The sequence below is a fragment of the Cetorhinus maximus genome, chromosome 17, assembly GCF_964194155.1.
Source record: "Cetorhinus maximus chromosome 17, sCetMax3.hap1.1, whole genome shotgun sequence".
Lineage (NCBI taxonomy): Eukaryota > Metazoa > Chordata > Chondrichthyes > Lamniformes > Cetorhinidae > Cetorhinus > Cetorhinus maximus.
The window spans coordinates 89,228,969-89,247,402 of NC_135895.1; the positions used below are offsets into that span (position 1 = coordinate 89,228,969).

Here is an 18,434-nt window from a genome sequence, read left to right on the forward strand (position 1 = left end):
TCCACATTGTATTAATCCTCAGCTCTCCCGAGGCTTCTACTTGACTTTGAGCTGCCTGTGAATGGGTCAAAGAATGCTGCTGGTGATCACTGAGTGAAGAAGGCGGTGGAAAATGGGCTGAAGGTCAGCCGTGAGCAGCTGACTTAAACCGTCAACGAAAACGCCAACGACAGCATGAGCGGTGATAGCAGAGAAGAGAACGAGTCATGGGATTGCGGGAAATGGGGGAAACAATTGGAGGATCAGTGAGCACGTGCTGGCAGGGCGCAAGGAAAGGGAAAGCAATTGGATGGTCTATTCTTGTGAGCACGTGCACACACAGCGCAACAGCCAGGAAGCTGTCATTAATGAACATGCTTGGGGGTGGGGGGGGAGGAATGGGCGGAGCCAAGAAAGAGCTGATCACTGCCGAATTACCTGCTTCAGAAAATTCCAGAAGGACTGGACTGAAACCAGGTAGTGCCCCACCCCTGGGCACCTGGGAAAAGTTGCTCCTATCATTTTAAAGTTTCAGATAGCTCCATTCTTTTGCTGTGGTGCCAGTGGTGGTGTGTCACCTCCCTAAATCTTGCTGCCCTAGGCGACCACCTAGTTCACCTACTGGTTACGCCCGGCTTGCAGGAGCTGAGACAGATCAGCAGCTCTCTGTAACCTTTGTGAGGCTTTTGTGAACCTGTCAGTTGTAGAGTTACCCAACACCAGATGAGTTCTTCATTTCCAAAAAAAGCAGCTTTGAGAGGTGGTTATGGCAAGATCATGTTTATTGACCACCCCTCATTGCTCCAAGAAAGCAATAGTGGCTCCACTGACTGAACCATTGCATTCCTTATGGATCATGCTGTAACAATGGCAGGAATTTCAGGAAATTGACCCAGTATCAATGAAGGAGCGGTGATATGTGTCCAGTCGGAATAGTGTGTAACTTGCATGGGAACTTGAAGGTGATGACGTACCCATGACTATTCCTTCTCAGTGGTAGAATTGGCAGGGAAGGGGTCCTTCACAGGATGTATGTCCTTGAAGCTCCCCCAGTGCATTAGTCAGTAAAATTGCTTCCCAGTCGACACTGAAGATTAAACAGCATTAGGCTTCCACACTCAATCTCCAGGATGTACCAAGCTAGGTATTCTCAGTCAGGGCAGCAGTAGGGCAGTAGAGTTGGTTACAACACCCCTAGTAGGGTTGGGAAGTTTACCACGTCCTGAATTTCACGCTCCCCCACCAGTGGGTGTTCAGGCGAGGGGGGGCTGGGGGTGGGTGCAGCGTGAAATTGAAGGAATGGGATTCCCCCTGGGTTCCTGCCTGCGCCGACCATACGACTTTATGCAGGGGTGGACAAGGCCTCAGACGGGATGCCCGCCCTTACCCCACTTAAGATATTTCCCGCCCAGCCTCATTTTTTTACCTGGCGGGTGTGGGAGAAGCCAGAAAATGAATGGGCTTAGGCCTCGGGCAGGAAGGGGTCGGGGGAAATGCCTCCATCAGAAACCCCCTTCTGACTTCAGGTGCCTCCCCGCACTGCCACATCGCCTTGCTGCACCTCCTCCCCCAACCCAGCCTCTCCCCCAACACCCCGATCGCCCCATTTGCACCCCCTCCCCCAGGCTCTCCCCACCTTTCCCGCCCTGCGACCCTTAAACTTACCTTGTCCTCCTATCCTGGGACTTAGATTTAGGCATCCTCCTGAAGTTCCTCTTCAGTCCACTGCAGCTGTTGTCACTGAAGGGACTGCAGAGCTTTCCCCCAAGTGAGGGGCACAAGTCTCGCCTGCAACCAATTGACGCTCATTGGAGCACGAAATGGCTGCAGGGCACTCAGAGCTGGCGGGGAACAGTCTTCAGATTTCGGGAAGGGAAATCCCAGCCATCCAAATTCAGGCCTGTGGTTGTCTCCTAATGGCCACCCAGTCACCTACTGGAAGTGTATGTGGATGTTGGGAGGGCAAGGGTGCGTTTGGTTTTGAGCCAGGATTAGCCTCCTAGCACTGCCTGTCTAATCTCTTGTGTAACAAATGGGTGGTGAACCCCAGCAAAGGAGGGCGTTGACCGCTGGCCTCTCGGTGATGCCGGTGCCTGGCACAGTACAGTGGGTGATAAGAGGAACCATTGCTAGCCCTTTACTCTAAACTATTCTTCTCTTCCTCCGTTTTCCCTCAGCTGCTCAGACTGACCCCCGGGAGGTTCTGTACGCCTTGAGGCAATATGTCAAACATTTCTTTGGCTGTCGGGAGTGCGCCACCCATTTCGAAGCCATGGCGAAGGAATCCATGGATCATGTCAACAGCTTCGATGGGGCCATCTTGTGGCTGTGGTCTCGGCACAATCGGGTCAACAACAGGCTGGCAGGTGAGAGCAAACTGCTGGATGGAGGCCAGACGCTTATAGAGGAAATTGCTGCTATACCTTAAAGACGTGACCTATCTGAACCCTCACATTCCCTGTCTGTGGGTGTGCTTGTGTTTGTTTGCTAACATTACAAAAGAAAGGCCTGCATTTATATAGAGCCTTCATATAGGAACTTTCTCGACCTCAGATTGTCCTAAAATGCATGAAAACTATTAAATACTTTTGTAGTGTAGTCACTGCTATAATTTAAGAAACATGCCAGCCAATTGCCACACAGCAAGGTCCCTCCAACAGCAATTTGTTTTTAGGTGACCTTGGTTTAGGGATAAATATTGGCCAAGACACTGTGGGGAACTCACCTGCTCTTCTCGAAGATAATGCTATAGGATCTATTACATTCATCTGAGAGGGCAGATAGGGCCTCCATTTAGCATCGCATCTGAAAAACGGTGCTTCTGACTGTGCAGCACTATCTGAGCACTGCATACGATGCCAGACTAGATTTTGTGCTCAAGCCTCTGGACTTGAATTCACAACCTTCTGGTTCAGAGAGTGAATGCTACCAACTGAGCTACAGCAGAAGAAACAGTACTTGGACAGGAAGCAGTTGTTTATTTTTAGATTGAATCCAATTGCCATATTAATAATTGTTGTCATTAAACATGCCCTGGAGTTGTTGATTCCACTCATTTGTGAGGAGTGATAGGCTGGAAGATGTTGACTGAAGGGGGGAATTTCCAGCCAAGTCTACTCCATGATAAGAATGATAATGTGGTCACAGTCTCTGTGGAGCTGGATTCTGTCTGTATATTCAAGAAGATTAAGGCAAGGGCAGTTTTTGTTGAGTTTGTTTGGGTGTTGGAACGTAGGCTCCTGTGGAAACAAGTACCAGCAATCATAATGGTGATGGGACAAAGGCTGGTGTCAGTCACAGTACCAACATGGCCTGGTGTTTCTCAACAGCACTTCCAGCATGAGCACAACAGTTCCTGGCAAAATCAGGCAGGCACCACCTTGAGTATGTCATGTGCCAATCTGCACATGCACAAACCACATGCATGCACAGATCCCGGCAAAGGCAGCAGCAACAAGCACAGTGTTCTCAAACCCTTAAACTGACCATTTGGGAATGAGATTACAAATGGACAAAGCCCATGCAAATTGCATCTTCGCTCACTTTTCAAACATGAGCATTTTAATCAGAAATATTTGCTCATTGCTGCTCGGTTCAGGTGATGTTCAGGAATGTTACCGCTGCTGCACGCTACATTGTCGGTTTAGGGTAATGCTCAGAGACTTTTACTGCCACTGTTCACAGTGTTGTCGGGTTGGAGCAGTACTGGACTGTAAATGCCCCTGTACACAGTGTCGTCAGGTTAGGACAGCGCTGGGACTGTTACTGCCACTCTACACAGTGTTGTCAGGTTAGAGCAGTGCTCAGAGACTCTTACTATCCCTGTTCACAGTTTTGTTGGCTTGGGGCAGTGCTGGGACTGTTCATGCCCCTGTACATATTGTTGTCAGGTTAGGGCAGCGCTGGCAGTAATACTGCCCCTGTTCACAGTTTTGTTGGGTTAGAGCAGTGGTCAGAGACTGTTATTGACCCAGTTGACAGTGTTGTCGGGTTAGGGCAGTGCCGGGACTGTTACTGCCCCTGTACACAGCGTTGTCGGGTTAGGGCAATGCTGGGACAGTACTGCCCCTGTACACAGTGTTGTCAGACTAGGACAGTACTGGGACTGTTACTGCCCCTGTACACAGTGTTGTCGGGTTAGGACAGTGCCAGGATAGTTACTGCCCCGGTACACAGTGTTGTCAGATTAGGGCAGTGCCAGGACAGTTACCGCCCCTGTACACAGTGTTGTCGGGTTAGGGCAGTGCTGGGACAGTCACTGCCCCTGTACACAGTGTTGTCGGGTTAGGGCAGTGCTGGGACAGTCACTGCCCCTGTACACAGTGTTGTCGGGTTAGGGCAGTGCTGGGACAGTTACTGCCCCTGTACACAGTGTTGTCAGGTTAGGGCAGTGCTGGGACAGTCACTGCCCGTGTACACAGTGTTGTCGGGTTAGGGCAGTGCCGGGACAGTTACTGCCCCTGTACACAGTGTTGTTGGGTTAGTCAGTGCCAGGACTGTTACTGCCCCTGTACACCGTGTTGTTGGGTTGGGGCAGTGCCGGGACAGTCACTGCCCCTGTACACAGTGTTGTCCGGTTAGAGCAGTGCTGGGACAGTCACTGCCCCTGTACACAGTGTTGTCCGGTTAGGGCAGTGCTGGGACAGTCACTGCCCCTGTACACAGTGTTGTCGGGTTAGGGCAGTGCTGGGACAGTTACTGCCCCGTACACAGTGTTGTCGGGTTAGGGCAGTGCTGGGACAGTTACTGCCCCTGTACACAGTGTTGTCGGGTTAGGGCAGTGCTGGGACAGTTACTGCCCCGTACACAGTGTTGTCGGGTTAGGGCAGTGCTGGGACAGTCACTGCCCCTGTACACAGTGTTGTCGGGTTAGGGCAGTGCTGGGACAGTTACTGCCCCGTACACAGTGTTGTCGGGTTAGGGCAGTGCCGGGACAGTTACTGCCCCTGTACACAGTGTTGTCAGGTTAATCGGTGCCAGGACTGTTACTGCCCCTGTATCGAATGCAGTATTTACTCAGTAATGTGATAAAATGTTTGCTGTTACAGCCTGCTATACAGTGTAATGCGACTGTCTGCCTTTGTGAAGAGCAGTATTGGAAGTGAATGGCTTGAGCTTCCTCGGATTACTGAAATGTTGTTGAGGCTGCCCGTGGCTGCTCTGGGGGCACAGGCTGCTGCGTATCTCCCGCTGCCTTCTTCAGCCTTGTGTTCGGAGGAGGGGAGAGGTGGCTGCTGAATGTGGCACGTGGAGCTAGCCTCTCCCCGGGGGAGTGTGTTTGAAGCGTGCCATTTAACTCCAATCCTTCAGGGTCAATGAAGCATGAAATCCTACCATTTGTAAAGTGTCAGTACAATTAATTTGTCCCCCTCTTTTCAGAGTCACTAATGACAGTTGGGATCTTTGAGGGTTTTATTGGCCCGTAGAAGGTCCTGAGGGAGCTGTTCTCAATCCTTTCATTTCAGGAACTAAATAGACAGCAGATTACACGGCGAATGAAACAATTTACATAGAGTTTGCGTAAAACTCTTCCACTTGACTGACTGAGCTGTAATTCAAATCTTTTGCCAAAAGAACCTGTGCATCTGAAAAAGCATTCCCTCTTGTCATTCATACGCCATTCCAGAAAAGGAACATCTATTTCTTCCTGTATCAGCTAGGCACAGACAGTCAGCCCAGAATGATAACTGAACTCCGAGGGTTAAATCACTAGGGGAGATTGCACAAACTGCGATCGTATTCCTGGGAATTCAGAAGATTAAGGGATTATGTGACTAAAGTTTTTAAGGTATCAAGATAGAGTAGACAGAGAGAAACTGTTTCTGCTGCTTGGGGAAGTGAGGGTTAGGGGGCATAGTCTAAAAATTGGAACCAGACCTTTCATGTGTGAAATTAGGGAACAATTCAACAAGGGAGAGCGGTAAGTGTTTGGAACTCTCTTCCGCAAACAACAATTGATGCAAGATCAATTGTAAATTTTAAACCTGAGATTGAAAGTTTTTTGTTAACCCTATGTGTTAAGGGATACAGGGCAAAGGCACAAATGTGGAGTTGGGTCACAGATCAGCCCTGATCTCATTGAATGGAGAATGATACAAGGACAATACAAGGGGCTGTGTAACCTAGCGTGCTTCTGTGCTCCCCACTCTGATATTCAACGAAGTTGGTCACATTTATGTTGTGTGCCCTCCACGAGGCATCCCCCAGCAATGGTCTTTCGCTCCAGTCTGCAACTCTAGATCAGGGCCGAATACAGTCTATGGCCACCTGTCCACCACGCGCCCCTCCCCCACTCCACCCCCCTCCCCCGTGACACCTGAGGTTAAGGAGAATAAGAAAAAAATGGCGACAAGATGTAAGAAGGGGTGCATTTAAAGACCAAATGAACTTGCAGTGCTAAGGAGAAACGGCAGCTGATTCCAATCAGACCAGCCAGCATGAATACCCTTGCCCCTTCATACCTTACTCAATGCCCTGAATGACCAACTGAAACCCCCTCAATATTATTCCATGGCCATGTGCTATAGCATTGCCCATCCTTTCCTTCTGCTGCCTGATGAGCCATCCTTACCTGAGGCTACACATCAAATGTCAAAAGGCGTGTTGTTGAGGGGATGGGAGGCACCAGCTAGGCCTATGACTCCTAATGCCTGCCATTGTAATGAGTCCACACTTCCGTACTGATCTCTAAAGCTAATGTTATCGTGCTAAATCTTTGTCAGACATTTTACTTCTTCAGAGACGTCAGCTGGTAAATTAAATAAGTCAAAGATCCATGGAAAATGTTGTTCTTGTTCCTATCCAGCTCCATCAGGCAGCATGAGATGGGATCGAAAGTGACTGACAGCTTTCACTGATGTGTTCAATTAGGGTCAAAGTACAGAATAGGTCAAGTACAGCAGAGCTTAATTAAATATTCCTGGTGTACTCTTATTTACCGAGGACACTAACTTGTCCAATCTCATTTGCAACATGTTAACAAAATAAAGGCTCTTGATGAGAGGCTGTTGCCGGTGCTGGGCTTTTATCGACTGGTGGGTGGTGCCACACATTTGCTACCCTCTCTACTGTGATTTCAGCCAAAACTATTTCCTCTGTAGCAAATGAGTCCAGGACAAGGGGAGCTTCATCTTCAAATGAGAGCTAGGCCATTCAGGGGTGATGACTTGAAGCACTTCTTCACGCAAAGGCTGGTGAAAATCTGGAACCCTCTTCCCCCAAATCTGGTTGTTGAGGCTTGGCGAGTTGTGGGGGGGGCGGTGCGGGAGTGTGCAGTCAATTGAAAATTCCCTAATTAAGGTCGATAGTTGTTTATTAGGCAAGAATATTATAAGATACAGAACCAAGGCGGGTGCTTGGAGTTACAATACAGATCAGATGTTATATAATTGGAGAACAGAACCGACTCAAGGGGCTGAATGGTCAGTGTTCCTGTGTTCCTATGGGTGGAGGAAGTGGCAGGGAGGGGCTTTTATTCCTTGGGAGGAAAAGCCTGATCGAGCTGCTATTGACCCCCACTCTCACCCCCACCATGCAATGGCCACCAGGATGGTGATGGCAGAGGCCTGGACATGAATTTCATTCTCTCTCTTATGACTGGAAGATGGGACATCAGGAAGGCCTGAAGGGAGCAAAGCTGCTCACAGAGGAGGAAATCATGTCAAATTTTATTTATTTATTTGTGCCTATGGGAGAATTTTCCACACACGCCCCCTCTTCTGAAGGCAAAGAATCCAACATCACCTTCACCCTTCCTACTGTACTTCAACCAGGTGACCATCCTTAACATATCCATGTAAGATAGTCACCAAGAAATCCAACAGGGAATTCTCAGAGTGGTGAGAATGTGGAACTCACTACCACAAATGTATTTAAGGGGAATCTAGACAAGCATATGAGGGAGAAGGGAATAGGCAGTTACAATGGTAGATTTAGATAAGAAAAGATGGCAGGAAGCTTTAGTGGAGCATAACTATCAGTATAGACTAGTTGGGCTGAATGGCCAAATGTAATCCTATATAATGTCAGACTACGCTTTGGGTATTGGCTATTTGATGCTCACAGCAAAGCTCAGCGCTGACGAAATCCCAAAACACACACGTGCAGAGTTTGACACCGGCGGGATGTTACGGTGCCGCCGAAGCCAGTGGAGTTTTAACGGCTCACCGCATGTTACAGCCCCGCCCCCGCGATACAGGGCTGTAAAATTCCGCCCACACACACACAGAAAGTCACAGACACAAACGCAGACACACGCACGCGTGCATGCACACACATACACAGTCACCCGTGCGGGCAGACATACATACACGCGCAAGTGCATACACATACATGCACACGCACATGCGCGCTCACACACACACATGCACGCGCACGCGCACACAAACACACACCTTCCAACAGGAATAACTGTGTGGACCTGGCCTGGACTTCAAAAAAAGCTGAGCACCACAGGCACTAAAAGCATACAGCAAGAGATGTCTCAGCTTCAGACACAAGTCAGTCTTTCCAAGAATCTAGAAGGAGCTTTGCACAATCTCTGATGTTATTTTCAGGACTGTGTGGACCTGATCCTGACATCAAAGAGAAACCTGGAAAAAAAATGTTTCTAGCTTTTCTTGCACAAAAGCCAGCTGTTTTTTTGTAGGTTTTTGTGAATTAAGGCTGAAGAGAGGGTTCCAATAATTTGTAGCCTATGCTGTACAGATCTGGGGTTTCATAGATCACTTGAACAGAGACCTAGAGCCTAAACTTCAGTGACCTTCAACTGGTAATCCTGGTGCCTCAACACGGAGTAAAATCAGTACTCCTAACAGTTTCCCAATGAGCGGGTTAGGTTAAAATGACTCCCCCCGTCCCAACCCTTGTCTTCAAGCCCTGTCTAGCAGACACGAGGCCCAAGGAGACTTAGTTACAAGGTCCTGCGGGGAATAGAGAGGTCATGCCCTTGAGAAGGAAGCAATTGCCAAAAGAGATCATGAACTTTACTTTGAAGGTGACCTGTCAATGCAGCTGATGGGCTAAATGCAGTGGCTTGTAAGTCAGGGAAAAACCACAAGCCATCGCATTTGCATTGATTATCCAAATGCATCACTGGGACTTGCAGTCTCCTGGCTTTCAGACTCCAGCTGCAACAGCACCTTGCTCCAGCAATTCCAGTTGGGGCAGGTTGGCTGTGTCTATTATTCATTCCTGCTAAATGCAAAAGACTCGAGCTCGTGAAAGGGTTAGTTTGGCCAGGGACCAAGGGAGTGATACAAGACTTCCAATGTCATGAAGGGCGTATTAGACTCTGGAGAGAAGGGAACAGCTGTACCCTCGTCCCTTTGTAAGAGAAAGGGGGCTGGATTAAACACTCTGGGGTGAGAGGGAATGGATATAGGACATCATGTGTGTTAGTAAATGGAATAGGACTGTTTATAGAGAGAGAGAGAGAGAGAGAGAGAGGAAATGTGGGTCCCACGGGGTAATGGATTTATTCATGAGCATTAGGAAAATTCATGAGGAAGTTATGACTGAATAACATGGGAATTGCGTTGTTTTAAGAGGGATCTTTACACCTCTAGAGGGCCACAATAAATTTTCCATTTGTCTTTATTCCTGTTGCATGTTGTATAACACCCACACACACTTACATACACGTGCGCACGCACACACACACAAAAAATACACATATGCGCACACATACACACACATAAAACTCAGTAGTCAGTACAAGCTTTCTTTTTTTTTACATGTTTAAGACACAGGCCATGAAAGGGGAAGTTATGGCAGGAGACCTACAGAAACCCGTGCAGAATTTCAGGGCCCCAATCTGTAATTCGTCACATGATAGAATTAATTTTTGTCTGATGGGACTGGGGATGAACTGCTGCAGGTAGTTCCAACCGGCCTCGAGGTGGATTGATGCAATAAAGTTTACAAAGAAATTGTTGTGAAAAGTTACATTCATATACCATTGACTTCAGCATGCCCCATTGTGCTCTAGAGCCAATGAAGTACTTTTAAAGTGTGGCCCCTGTGGTAATTTTGGAAAATACTGCAGCCAATTTTCACACAGCAAGCTTCCAATAGCAGCAATGTGATAGTGACTAGTTGATTTATTTTAGTAATGTTGGTGGTGGGATATACATTTGACCAAGACATCAGGGAGGGCTCCCCTACCTCCTTTGAAATAGTGCAATTTTTAACATCTCGTCCAAAAGACTGTACTTTAGGCAGTCCTTACTCGTACACTACAGTGTCAGCCTGGATTTTGTCCTTCAGTCTCTGGAGTGTGACTTATGCCCACAGCCTTCCAGTTAACAGGTGAGAGTGTTATCCATCGAGCCACAACGGACATCCAAGCAAGCGCCCAATCTCAAATAGTGCCAGCTAAGGGATACCCTCCCTGCATGGGTGCTGCCAAGCCGACCGACACTCACTGCACTAGGTGTCCAGGGAAATGACAGGGGAATTTACTGCCAGGTTTGGGGTTGAGGCAGAAACCGTGCCAATTTTCAAGATTAGATTGAATAAGAGTGGAAAATGATATAGAGATACGGGAACAGTGTGAGTAAATGTGATTAGGAATATTTGCACACTTGGACAGTAAATGCCGACACAGAGTGGTTGGAACGAGTAGCCTGTCTCTGTTATAACATCTATTTATTTCTCTCGATGTGCATTTGCTACACAAACAATAGAAGCTTTCACTGAGAAGTCTTACTGACTAAAATATTGTTCCTTTAAATGCTGGGAGCTGCGGCAGATTTTATGCAATAGTTGGAAGTCGCACAGTCCTTTTATTGAAAGCCCAAAGTATTGTGGAGTTTTAAGCAGCAGATGGCTTTAGACGAACAAGCAATCAAGAGGCCTGTTTGATTGGAAACTCGTGTCTTGCTGCCCAGGCTGGTAACCCATTAATGAAGTGTCCAGTCAATCTGCCTTGTTAGCAGTAGAGCTTTTAACTGTTCAGCCATCCATCAAGGAGCTCAAAGCAGTTGAGCTTCAAAATCTCAGCAGACTCACTATCCCCGAGTCCATCACTACAGCTTGTTATCTGGTGGTGTCCCAAGTGCCACATTATAGTGAGGGTCAGCTGTCACTGTATTGTCTACTTGTCTCTCTGCCTGCATCATCGGATATGATGGTAATCAGAATACATTGACTGACAAAGGGGGTCGGTAAATTCCTAGAATTTTTAACTTTGGAATGGCGGCAGGATTCACTAGGGCCCTTAACCCTGCTTCCTACAAAAGGTTTTGCAGTAAGGGAGACAATATTGTGACACGGTGGTATATCCTGTTCCAATGAGGAATCCATAAACCCCGGAAGACAACGTGATATTGGGCACACTGCTTTGAGCCTGGTACCCACTTAGAGTGGGCACACCACGAGATCGACCACCAGCCCCTTGTCATCATTTCATTGGGCAAATCTGAGCTCAATGCCCAGATGTTTCAGAACTTCACTCAACGGCCTCCAAATACCAGGTCATTCCAATGTTGGCAAAGAGTTCTTGGCATATTTGGCTCTCTGATCTTAAATAGGAAATGAAAAAAGTTCACAGTTCACTCAGGAGAACTTTTAAATTCCATTTCACACTATTTCCACCTATACTACAGGCTGTGACACTAGCTCCTTTAAATCCTGCTTCACATCAGTTCCAGTTATACTTTATGTCCATGCCTTGGTGAAACCCTTTGTATTGATGCAAAGTGTGCGAAATTCCACTTTTAATAAAATTGCTTATTTTTGTCTGCTTTGAGGGCATGCTAATAACATTACCTTCTTAGAAACTATACCTTTCAAACCATCTTTTTCTGCACTTTTATTACTGGGTTGTTAACTTTAGGGATAAGACTGATATTTCACCATGTTTTTATAGAGAGGTATTTTCGCGCAATTTGTGCTGTGCTGGCAACAATCAGGAGAGCCAAGTCTACCTGTGATACTGTATATAAAAAAAAATACTTGCCTGAATTTGGGACCAGAAGTGGCAGGAATGGTTCTCCCAGCTCAATTGCAGGTATACCAGCCCCAGATCACACCCACCCCTCTTTCTTTCCTCATCCTGTGATGTCAATATGGGAAAGCCCATCAATTTTCATGGTCAAACCACATTCAAATGTCAGCCTGGCTCAATTGGTAGCACAGTTACCCTGAGTCTGAAGGTTGTGAGTTCAAATCCCACTCCAGAGTTATGAGCACAAAAAACCCGGCTGACATTATGGTGCAGTACGGAGGAGATGCTGCTCTGTTAAAGGTATTTCAGATGAGACCCTAAACTGGGGCCCCGTCCAGCCACTCGGCTGGATATTTTGAAGAGCAGGGGAGCTCCTCCATTCTTAATCCTTCAGCCAACAAGAGATTATCTGGTCGTTAACACACTGCTGTTTGTGGGAGCTTGCTGTGCACAAAAAAGCTGCTATATTTCCTACATTACAACAGTGATTACACTTCAGAAGTATTTCATTGGCAATAAAACATTGTGGAATGTTTTGGGGTTGTGAAAGGCACTGTATAAACTCAAGTTCACTCTCTCTCCTTTCATTCAGCCAGCTGCCAACACTAATCGCTCTGGTTGCGGGCAAGTCACTCTTTCAGAGAGTGGGAAATTTGGCAGGACAGGCGTTGATCATGGACCTTGAGCAGGATATTAAAAGGGAAGGATGGATAGATTGGAGAAGGCGAGGATGATTCAACAGATCAGCTTATTTACTTTCTTAGATATTTAAAGAGCGCACCCAGTAACAAGGAGTTGAAGTTAAGGAAACCTTATGGCTCAAAACCCCTGAAAAAGATGGGAAAATGAGTCACAGATCTTTTTCCTACTCTCCCTCACCGCAACTAACGATCTTTTTAAGGGGCCACTTCATGCCCTGTACCAGCGTGGTGTGAAGAGCCATCATTGGAAGTGCGAATTAATATAAAAGTTGTACCGGGATCTTAAGTGTGTCATTTGAACCCTATTTACCGATATTAATTAGTGTCCTCACCACTGGCTGTTTCTGCAAGGATTGTGGTGACTTAAATCAACACCGGCCCAACAATTATTACAGTGGGACCTCCAGCTATAAGTTGGTGATTTCCCCCCGTTGATTTTCTACTACCGTTTTTTTTTAATACCCAAAACCAGGCCACTAGTGGGACAGCAACCCTCAGGGGTGGAATTTTACAGCCCCATTGCAGCGGGGGCCAGGCCGTAAAATGCGACGAGCCATTCAAAAGACTATTGACTTTGGCGGGACCGTAAAATTGCGCTGGCGTAAAACTCTGCCCCAGCTTCCCACAGTTTGGACGGGTGAGACTGCAGCACATGTTGGACCCAGATTTCAGCAGTCTTGTGGTGAGAGGCTGAAGCTCACTTGGCACCGAACTGGGATTGATCAAAGTCATTTTACTCAGAGCACTTGTTAGCCATTGGAGGGAAACTGTTCATTCCGTCAACCTTGGGGCTAAATTTGAGGCCAGCCTTCGGGGAATCAGGAAGCCTCTTGGACAGAATTGCTCAAATCTACAGCGTAGAAGCAGGCCATTTGGCCCAACTGGACCATACCTGTGTTTGTATTACACACCAGCCTGTTACCACTCTAATTATCTTTGACCTAGCCTGCCCCTATATCCCTGTGGTTTGTTTTCCTTAGTGTGTGGAACAAGTGTCCCCTTATTCCATCCATGCTATTGGCTTTAACCACTCCACGTTCTCACCACTCTCTGTCTTAAAAAAAAACACACTCTATTAAACCTGATCATAGTTTTGTAAACCTCTACTAGGTATTTTCTTAGCCTTCTCACTTCAGAGGGAAGAGTCTCAGGCTGTTCAGTGTTTCCTGACACGTTCAATCCTGGTAACATCGTTAAATATCCTTTTTTTTTTTACAGTACGGAGAGCAGAACGGCAAGCAACACTCAGTGTTGTCTAACCAAGGTGCCAGATATATTTAACAGTACTTCCCTGCAACAGTGTAGCCTCTGACTTTTACATTGTATATTCAATTGACTTTTCTTTCTCATTCTGTCCCTTAAGGTGCACTAAGTGAGGATCCAATATTCCCAAAGCTTCAATGGCCACCTCCAGACATGTGTGCAGAATGTCACAGTGAGGATGAAGGAGAGCACCAGTGGATTACAGACGAGGTGCTGAAATTTCTCAAAGTGTATTATTCTCCGTCGAACATTGACTACAATTACCTGGAGGGGGAGCAGGAGCTACTGAAGAAACAGAAAGCGAGGGAAGGAGCTCAGCAGGACCGAGAGAAGGATGGCCCAAAACAAGAGGAGGAAACAGATGAAGGAAATGAAGAGGATGAGGAAGAAGGAAGAAGTGAGGAAACACTAGTAAGAAATGATAAGCAACAGGAGATCTCCAAAGCCATAACAGGTATAAGAAGGGATGGGAGTCAAAAGAGGACTTTCATTACGGGGAAGCGTATGCGCAGAGGGCAAGATGACATTGTGGACTTAGACACTTTTGTGAATGAGCAATACAAAAGCCAAGCTTTGAAGGACAGGGCTGAATACAAGAGAGCCAGCCTAATGAACGAGGGGTTCCACAGGCCACAACTGCACCTGCAGTCCATCGATGACTCCGAGTCACTTGAATATGCTGTGCTTCAGTCGAGGCTGCAGAAGCGAGAGATTGGGCAAGGGTACCTTGAAGCCATATCTGAGGTCAAGAAGCAGAATTGGCTGGGCCTGCTGGGGATGAGCCTCTCACGCACAGATATCAGCTTGTGCATTCTGCTGTACTTCCTGACCTTTCTGTGTCTGCTCTCCATGTATCTCTATTTCAAAATGAGGTTTCGTTGGTGGAAATGGAAAAATAGATTTGCATCTGCTTGATTTGGAGTGGAGCGTAACATAGAAAGAAACGATGGAATGAATACATTGACTATGTAGGCCACAGGGAGTGCAATGATTTCCCCACACCCACCCCGCCCCTTTATTAACCCTTTATAGATGAAGAAGGCCTCGACTTAAAAACACTTAGGAACATCAGTTACCTGTAGTTGAGATAAACACTATTTCTTATGGGTCACTTGCAAATATACAATTCTGGTCATGTTTGGTTTCAAATTAAGATGTACCAGCTTTAGCACATTGCAGCTTGACTTCTCTTTCCTAACTAAAAAAAGACATGGTCCGTCTCTCCAATAATGTTCCATTGCTGTTTGAAGGCATTCCTGTTTGAGAAAGCATTTTAGTACACTAAGTCTAATGTAATGCTTAACCTTGATAAATACACCAAAATCAAAATTAGATAAACCTCTTGCACCTGTCTTAAAAAGGCCAGATTTTGCTGTTCCTGTGCTCGGGCATGTTGAATCACCCAGGTGGAGGTTGATGGGAAAGCTGGCTAAGGAAGGAAACTGGCCGAATTTCTTCCCAGAAACAGGTAAATATGCTCTTTGGTAGTCAGGCCCCCTCATTGGTGGCAGGATAACTAGGGAACATCACCTCCAAAACTCTAGCAAGCTGTACTTTACAAGTGACTACTTTTGAAACATTTCCAAAGATACAACCAAGACCCCTTCTTGGAAATAGCTTTGTTCAACAGCATGGTGAACTGGATAGATATCCCCACATGCATTAGCATGTTTGATGCCCCTGATTTCATATCACTGCGTGCTTGCCTTAGGAAGCACTTTCACAAGAGAATCTCAATTAAGAGCCCAACACAAACTCACCGGCTGCAGACTACTCAACCTGCACTCTGTGATACCTGGTAGACGTCAAGACTTCCAGGGCTATAGGGGAAGTGGGAGAATTTTCTCTCTTTTTGGAGGGAATGCTAGTTTGAGCTGAAAAGCATTAAGTAGAAACTGGCAACAAGCTAAGGACGGAAAATATTTTGGGCCTTTAATAAGGTACTGTGTACAAAAGGATTTTTTCTCGTGTTATTGTTTGGTATTAATCTGGCTGAGATTGTCAGCTCATTCATATGAATAAAAAAACTTGCCAACCAGATACACTGCCCTGACACCAGTGACAATAGTATAATAGGAGGGTGAGGGAGAACAGGTCATTCTTTTTTCATGTCCGTGTGACTGAGGTCAGCCATGGGGTAGTGGGTAGCACTCTCACCTCTTGAGTTAAAAGGTTGTAAGTTTGAGTGCTCATATTCCAGAGACTTGAGCACTAAATCCAAGCTGAAATTTCAGTGCAGTACTCGGGGAGTGCTGCGCTGTTGGAGGTCTTTTAATTGAGAGGTCGAATTGCAGCCCACCTTGCCCTCACGGGTGAACGCAACAGATCCCATTGCAATATTCAAGGAAGTGCAGTGGAGTTCTCCTCAACCGACATCACTAAAGCAGATTATCTTCTCATTTTCATTCAGTCATTTTCTTATTGCTGTTTGTGGGATCTTGCAGTGCAGAAATTGGCTGTCTGCTTTCCTACATTAAAACAAAGACATTACTTTAAAAAGAACTTCATTGGCCATAAACGCTTTGGGACACCCTGAGATTGTGAAAGGTATTCTAAAAACTGTAAGTCCTTCGTTCTGACAGAAGTAATGGCGCAGTCAAAAATACCACTACTGGACTTAGTGTGTCTCCAGCTCCCAAAAGGAGTTTGCCAAATGCTTTTTGGGGCAGAGTGTGTCCAGTTCAGGGCACAAGACCAAGCTGTGGATTCCCCCCATAGCCTGCCTGCTGCCCCCGCCACCCTCCCACAACATGTTCTGAGAGCCACCTACAAGTTGACTGAGGCGACACAGCTCGAAGATTCTTTCCCTCCCATCACAGCTTCAAGTGAAAGAGCTAACTTTGTGTAATGGAGTTCAGCATATCCCTGTTTGAACACTGGAGCTGCTTCAGCAGATATTGAGAATGAACAAAACTGCCAGTGCATCTGTAAAATGAGGAGGGAGAGTTTCACCAACCAGAAGCTCCTGCTGACCTTCGAGCGATCGTTTGTTGATTGCACCACTACTTCTTTCATGATGTTCAATGAATTTGAAAACAGTCCTCACATCTACCTTTGCCCCCCACTATCATTTCCTGGTGTCACTGATCTGTCAAGGAAGCATGTCGAGCACTCTCACTGGCCTGCCTGAGAGATGTACAGTTTTAAGTTTTGTTTCTGTTATGTATTAAACACAAGTTATGGGTGGGTTGCAGGGGGGGGTGGGGGGGCGGGGGTTAAGTTAATGGATTAATATTTAAAATTAAAAATGGTTGAGTCTTTCCCCTGTGGACTCCTTCTGCTATTTTTACCTCCACCACCCCCCCCCAATCATGAAGTTGTCGGGGTGGTTGGAGAAGTAGCTTCACAGCCAGATGTTAACCCCCCCCCTGCTGAACAAAGACACTGGATGGAATTTTTCACTCCTGCCAGTGGCGGGAATCATGGCAGGCGGGGACACTGAATTTGGCGTGATGGAAAAAGTCAGTTTCCCACCAGGAGGAAATTAGCTTGGAATTTTGTTCTCTTAATTTTGATGGGTAGGCATGGGGATAGTAACGGGCGTTGGCTCTGAAGGGAGGGAAGGCATGTGGAGGTGGATCGTGATAGAGCGCCGGATAATGGGAGGAGAGTCGAGGGTGATGCAGGGGAGAGGAATGGTGATATTGGGTGGGTCTGTGTTGATAGGGAGAAGTTGGTGGGTGACAGGGGGAAGGTAGAGGGTGATGGAGTGAGTTTGAAAAGTGATGCGCACCATTTTTCCAAACTGACCTTGACCACACAGTGAGATCCCTCGCGATGGGAGGAGGCTCTTTTCAGGTGGGTGGAATTTAAGGTCAGCACAGGTGGCTGGCTAAAGGGACACCCTAATAATCATGAGGCAACTGGATGTTAAAGATGCTCAGTGTGTTCTCCTCTCTGTGGTGAAGCCGCATTGCAGCAGGTTTGCTCCCTGACTCATGGGTCTCATAACACCAAGATCCCAGCAAGGTGTGGAGCTGCTGTTCATTCTGTGTAATTTGCCGTCTGCTGCAGTCAGAGGCAGGGATGAAGGGAGGGAGGGAGGTGGATGCCTCCAAGGGACACGGCTGGTGGAGGGCAGCCAACTCGCAACTCCAAGCCTCCATCCTCCCAGGTGAATAGTCATGGCTGCTAAGAGTTCATGCAGTTAGTCGTTCTATGCAATGAAGTCAATGGTATCACTGTAGCAGGCTTGAAGATAGTGGAAACAAGTGGAAAAGTGTCCGCGTGAGGCTTCTTGCACATGGCTCTCATCTGCTGGTCAAAGAGCAATGTCTCCATATTCATTCATGAACAAACGGGAGGAACACCCATCTCTGGTCCTCCGGGATGTCCTTTACCTGGAAGTGGTGGGGTGGGGAAGCCATGTCTAGACAGAGGCAAGATGAAGGGCTTAGCACTGGCCAGCTGGCTTTGAGATGGAGGGAAACCTGTAAAGGACATGCTTACTCAATGTATCACTTCAATTCATTCACACATCCACTGAGGCATTGCGGATGCAGGCAACCCTGCCTTGGCAATGGCTCTCATCCAGATGAGGAGGA

General features: G+C 47.0%; 1 protein-coding gene across 1 annotated transcript in view; it reads left to right on the plus strand.

The window, feature by feature from the left end:
* Nucleotides 1–15,930, plus strand: part of qsox1 (quiescin Q6 sulfhydryl oxidase 1) — a 118,117-nt gene extending 102,187 nt beyond the window's left edge. Inside the window, exons 11-12 of the mRNA XM_078561558.1 lie at nucleotides 2,157–2,345; nucleotides 13,991–15,930. Coding sequence (XP_078417684.1) covers nucleotides 2,157–2,345; nucleotides 13,991–14,805 — 1,004 coding nt within the window. The 3' untranslated portion in view covers nucleotides 14,806–15,930. The remainder of the gene's footprint in view (nucleotides 1–2,156; nucleotides 2,346–13,990) is intronic.
* The last annotated feature ends 2,504 nt before the right edge of the window (nucleotides 15,931–18,434 follow it).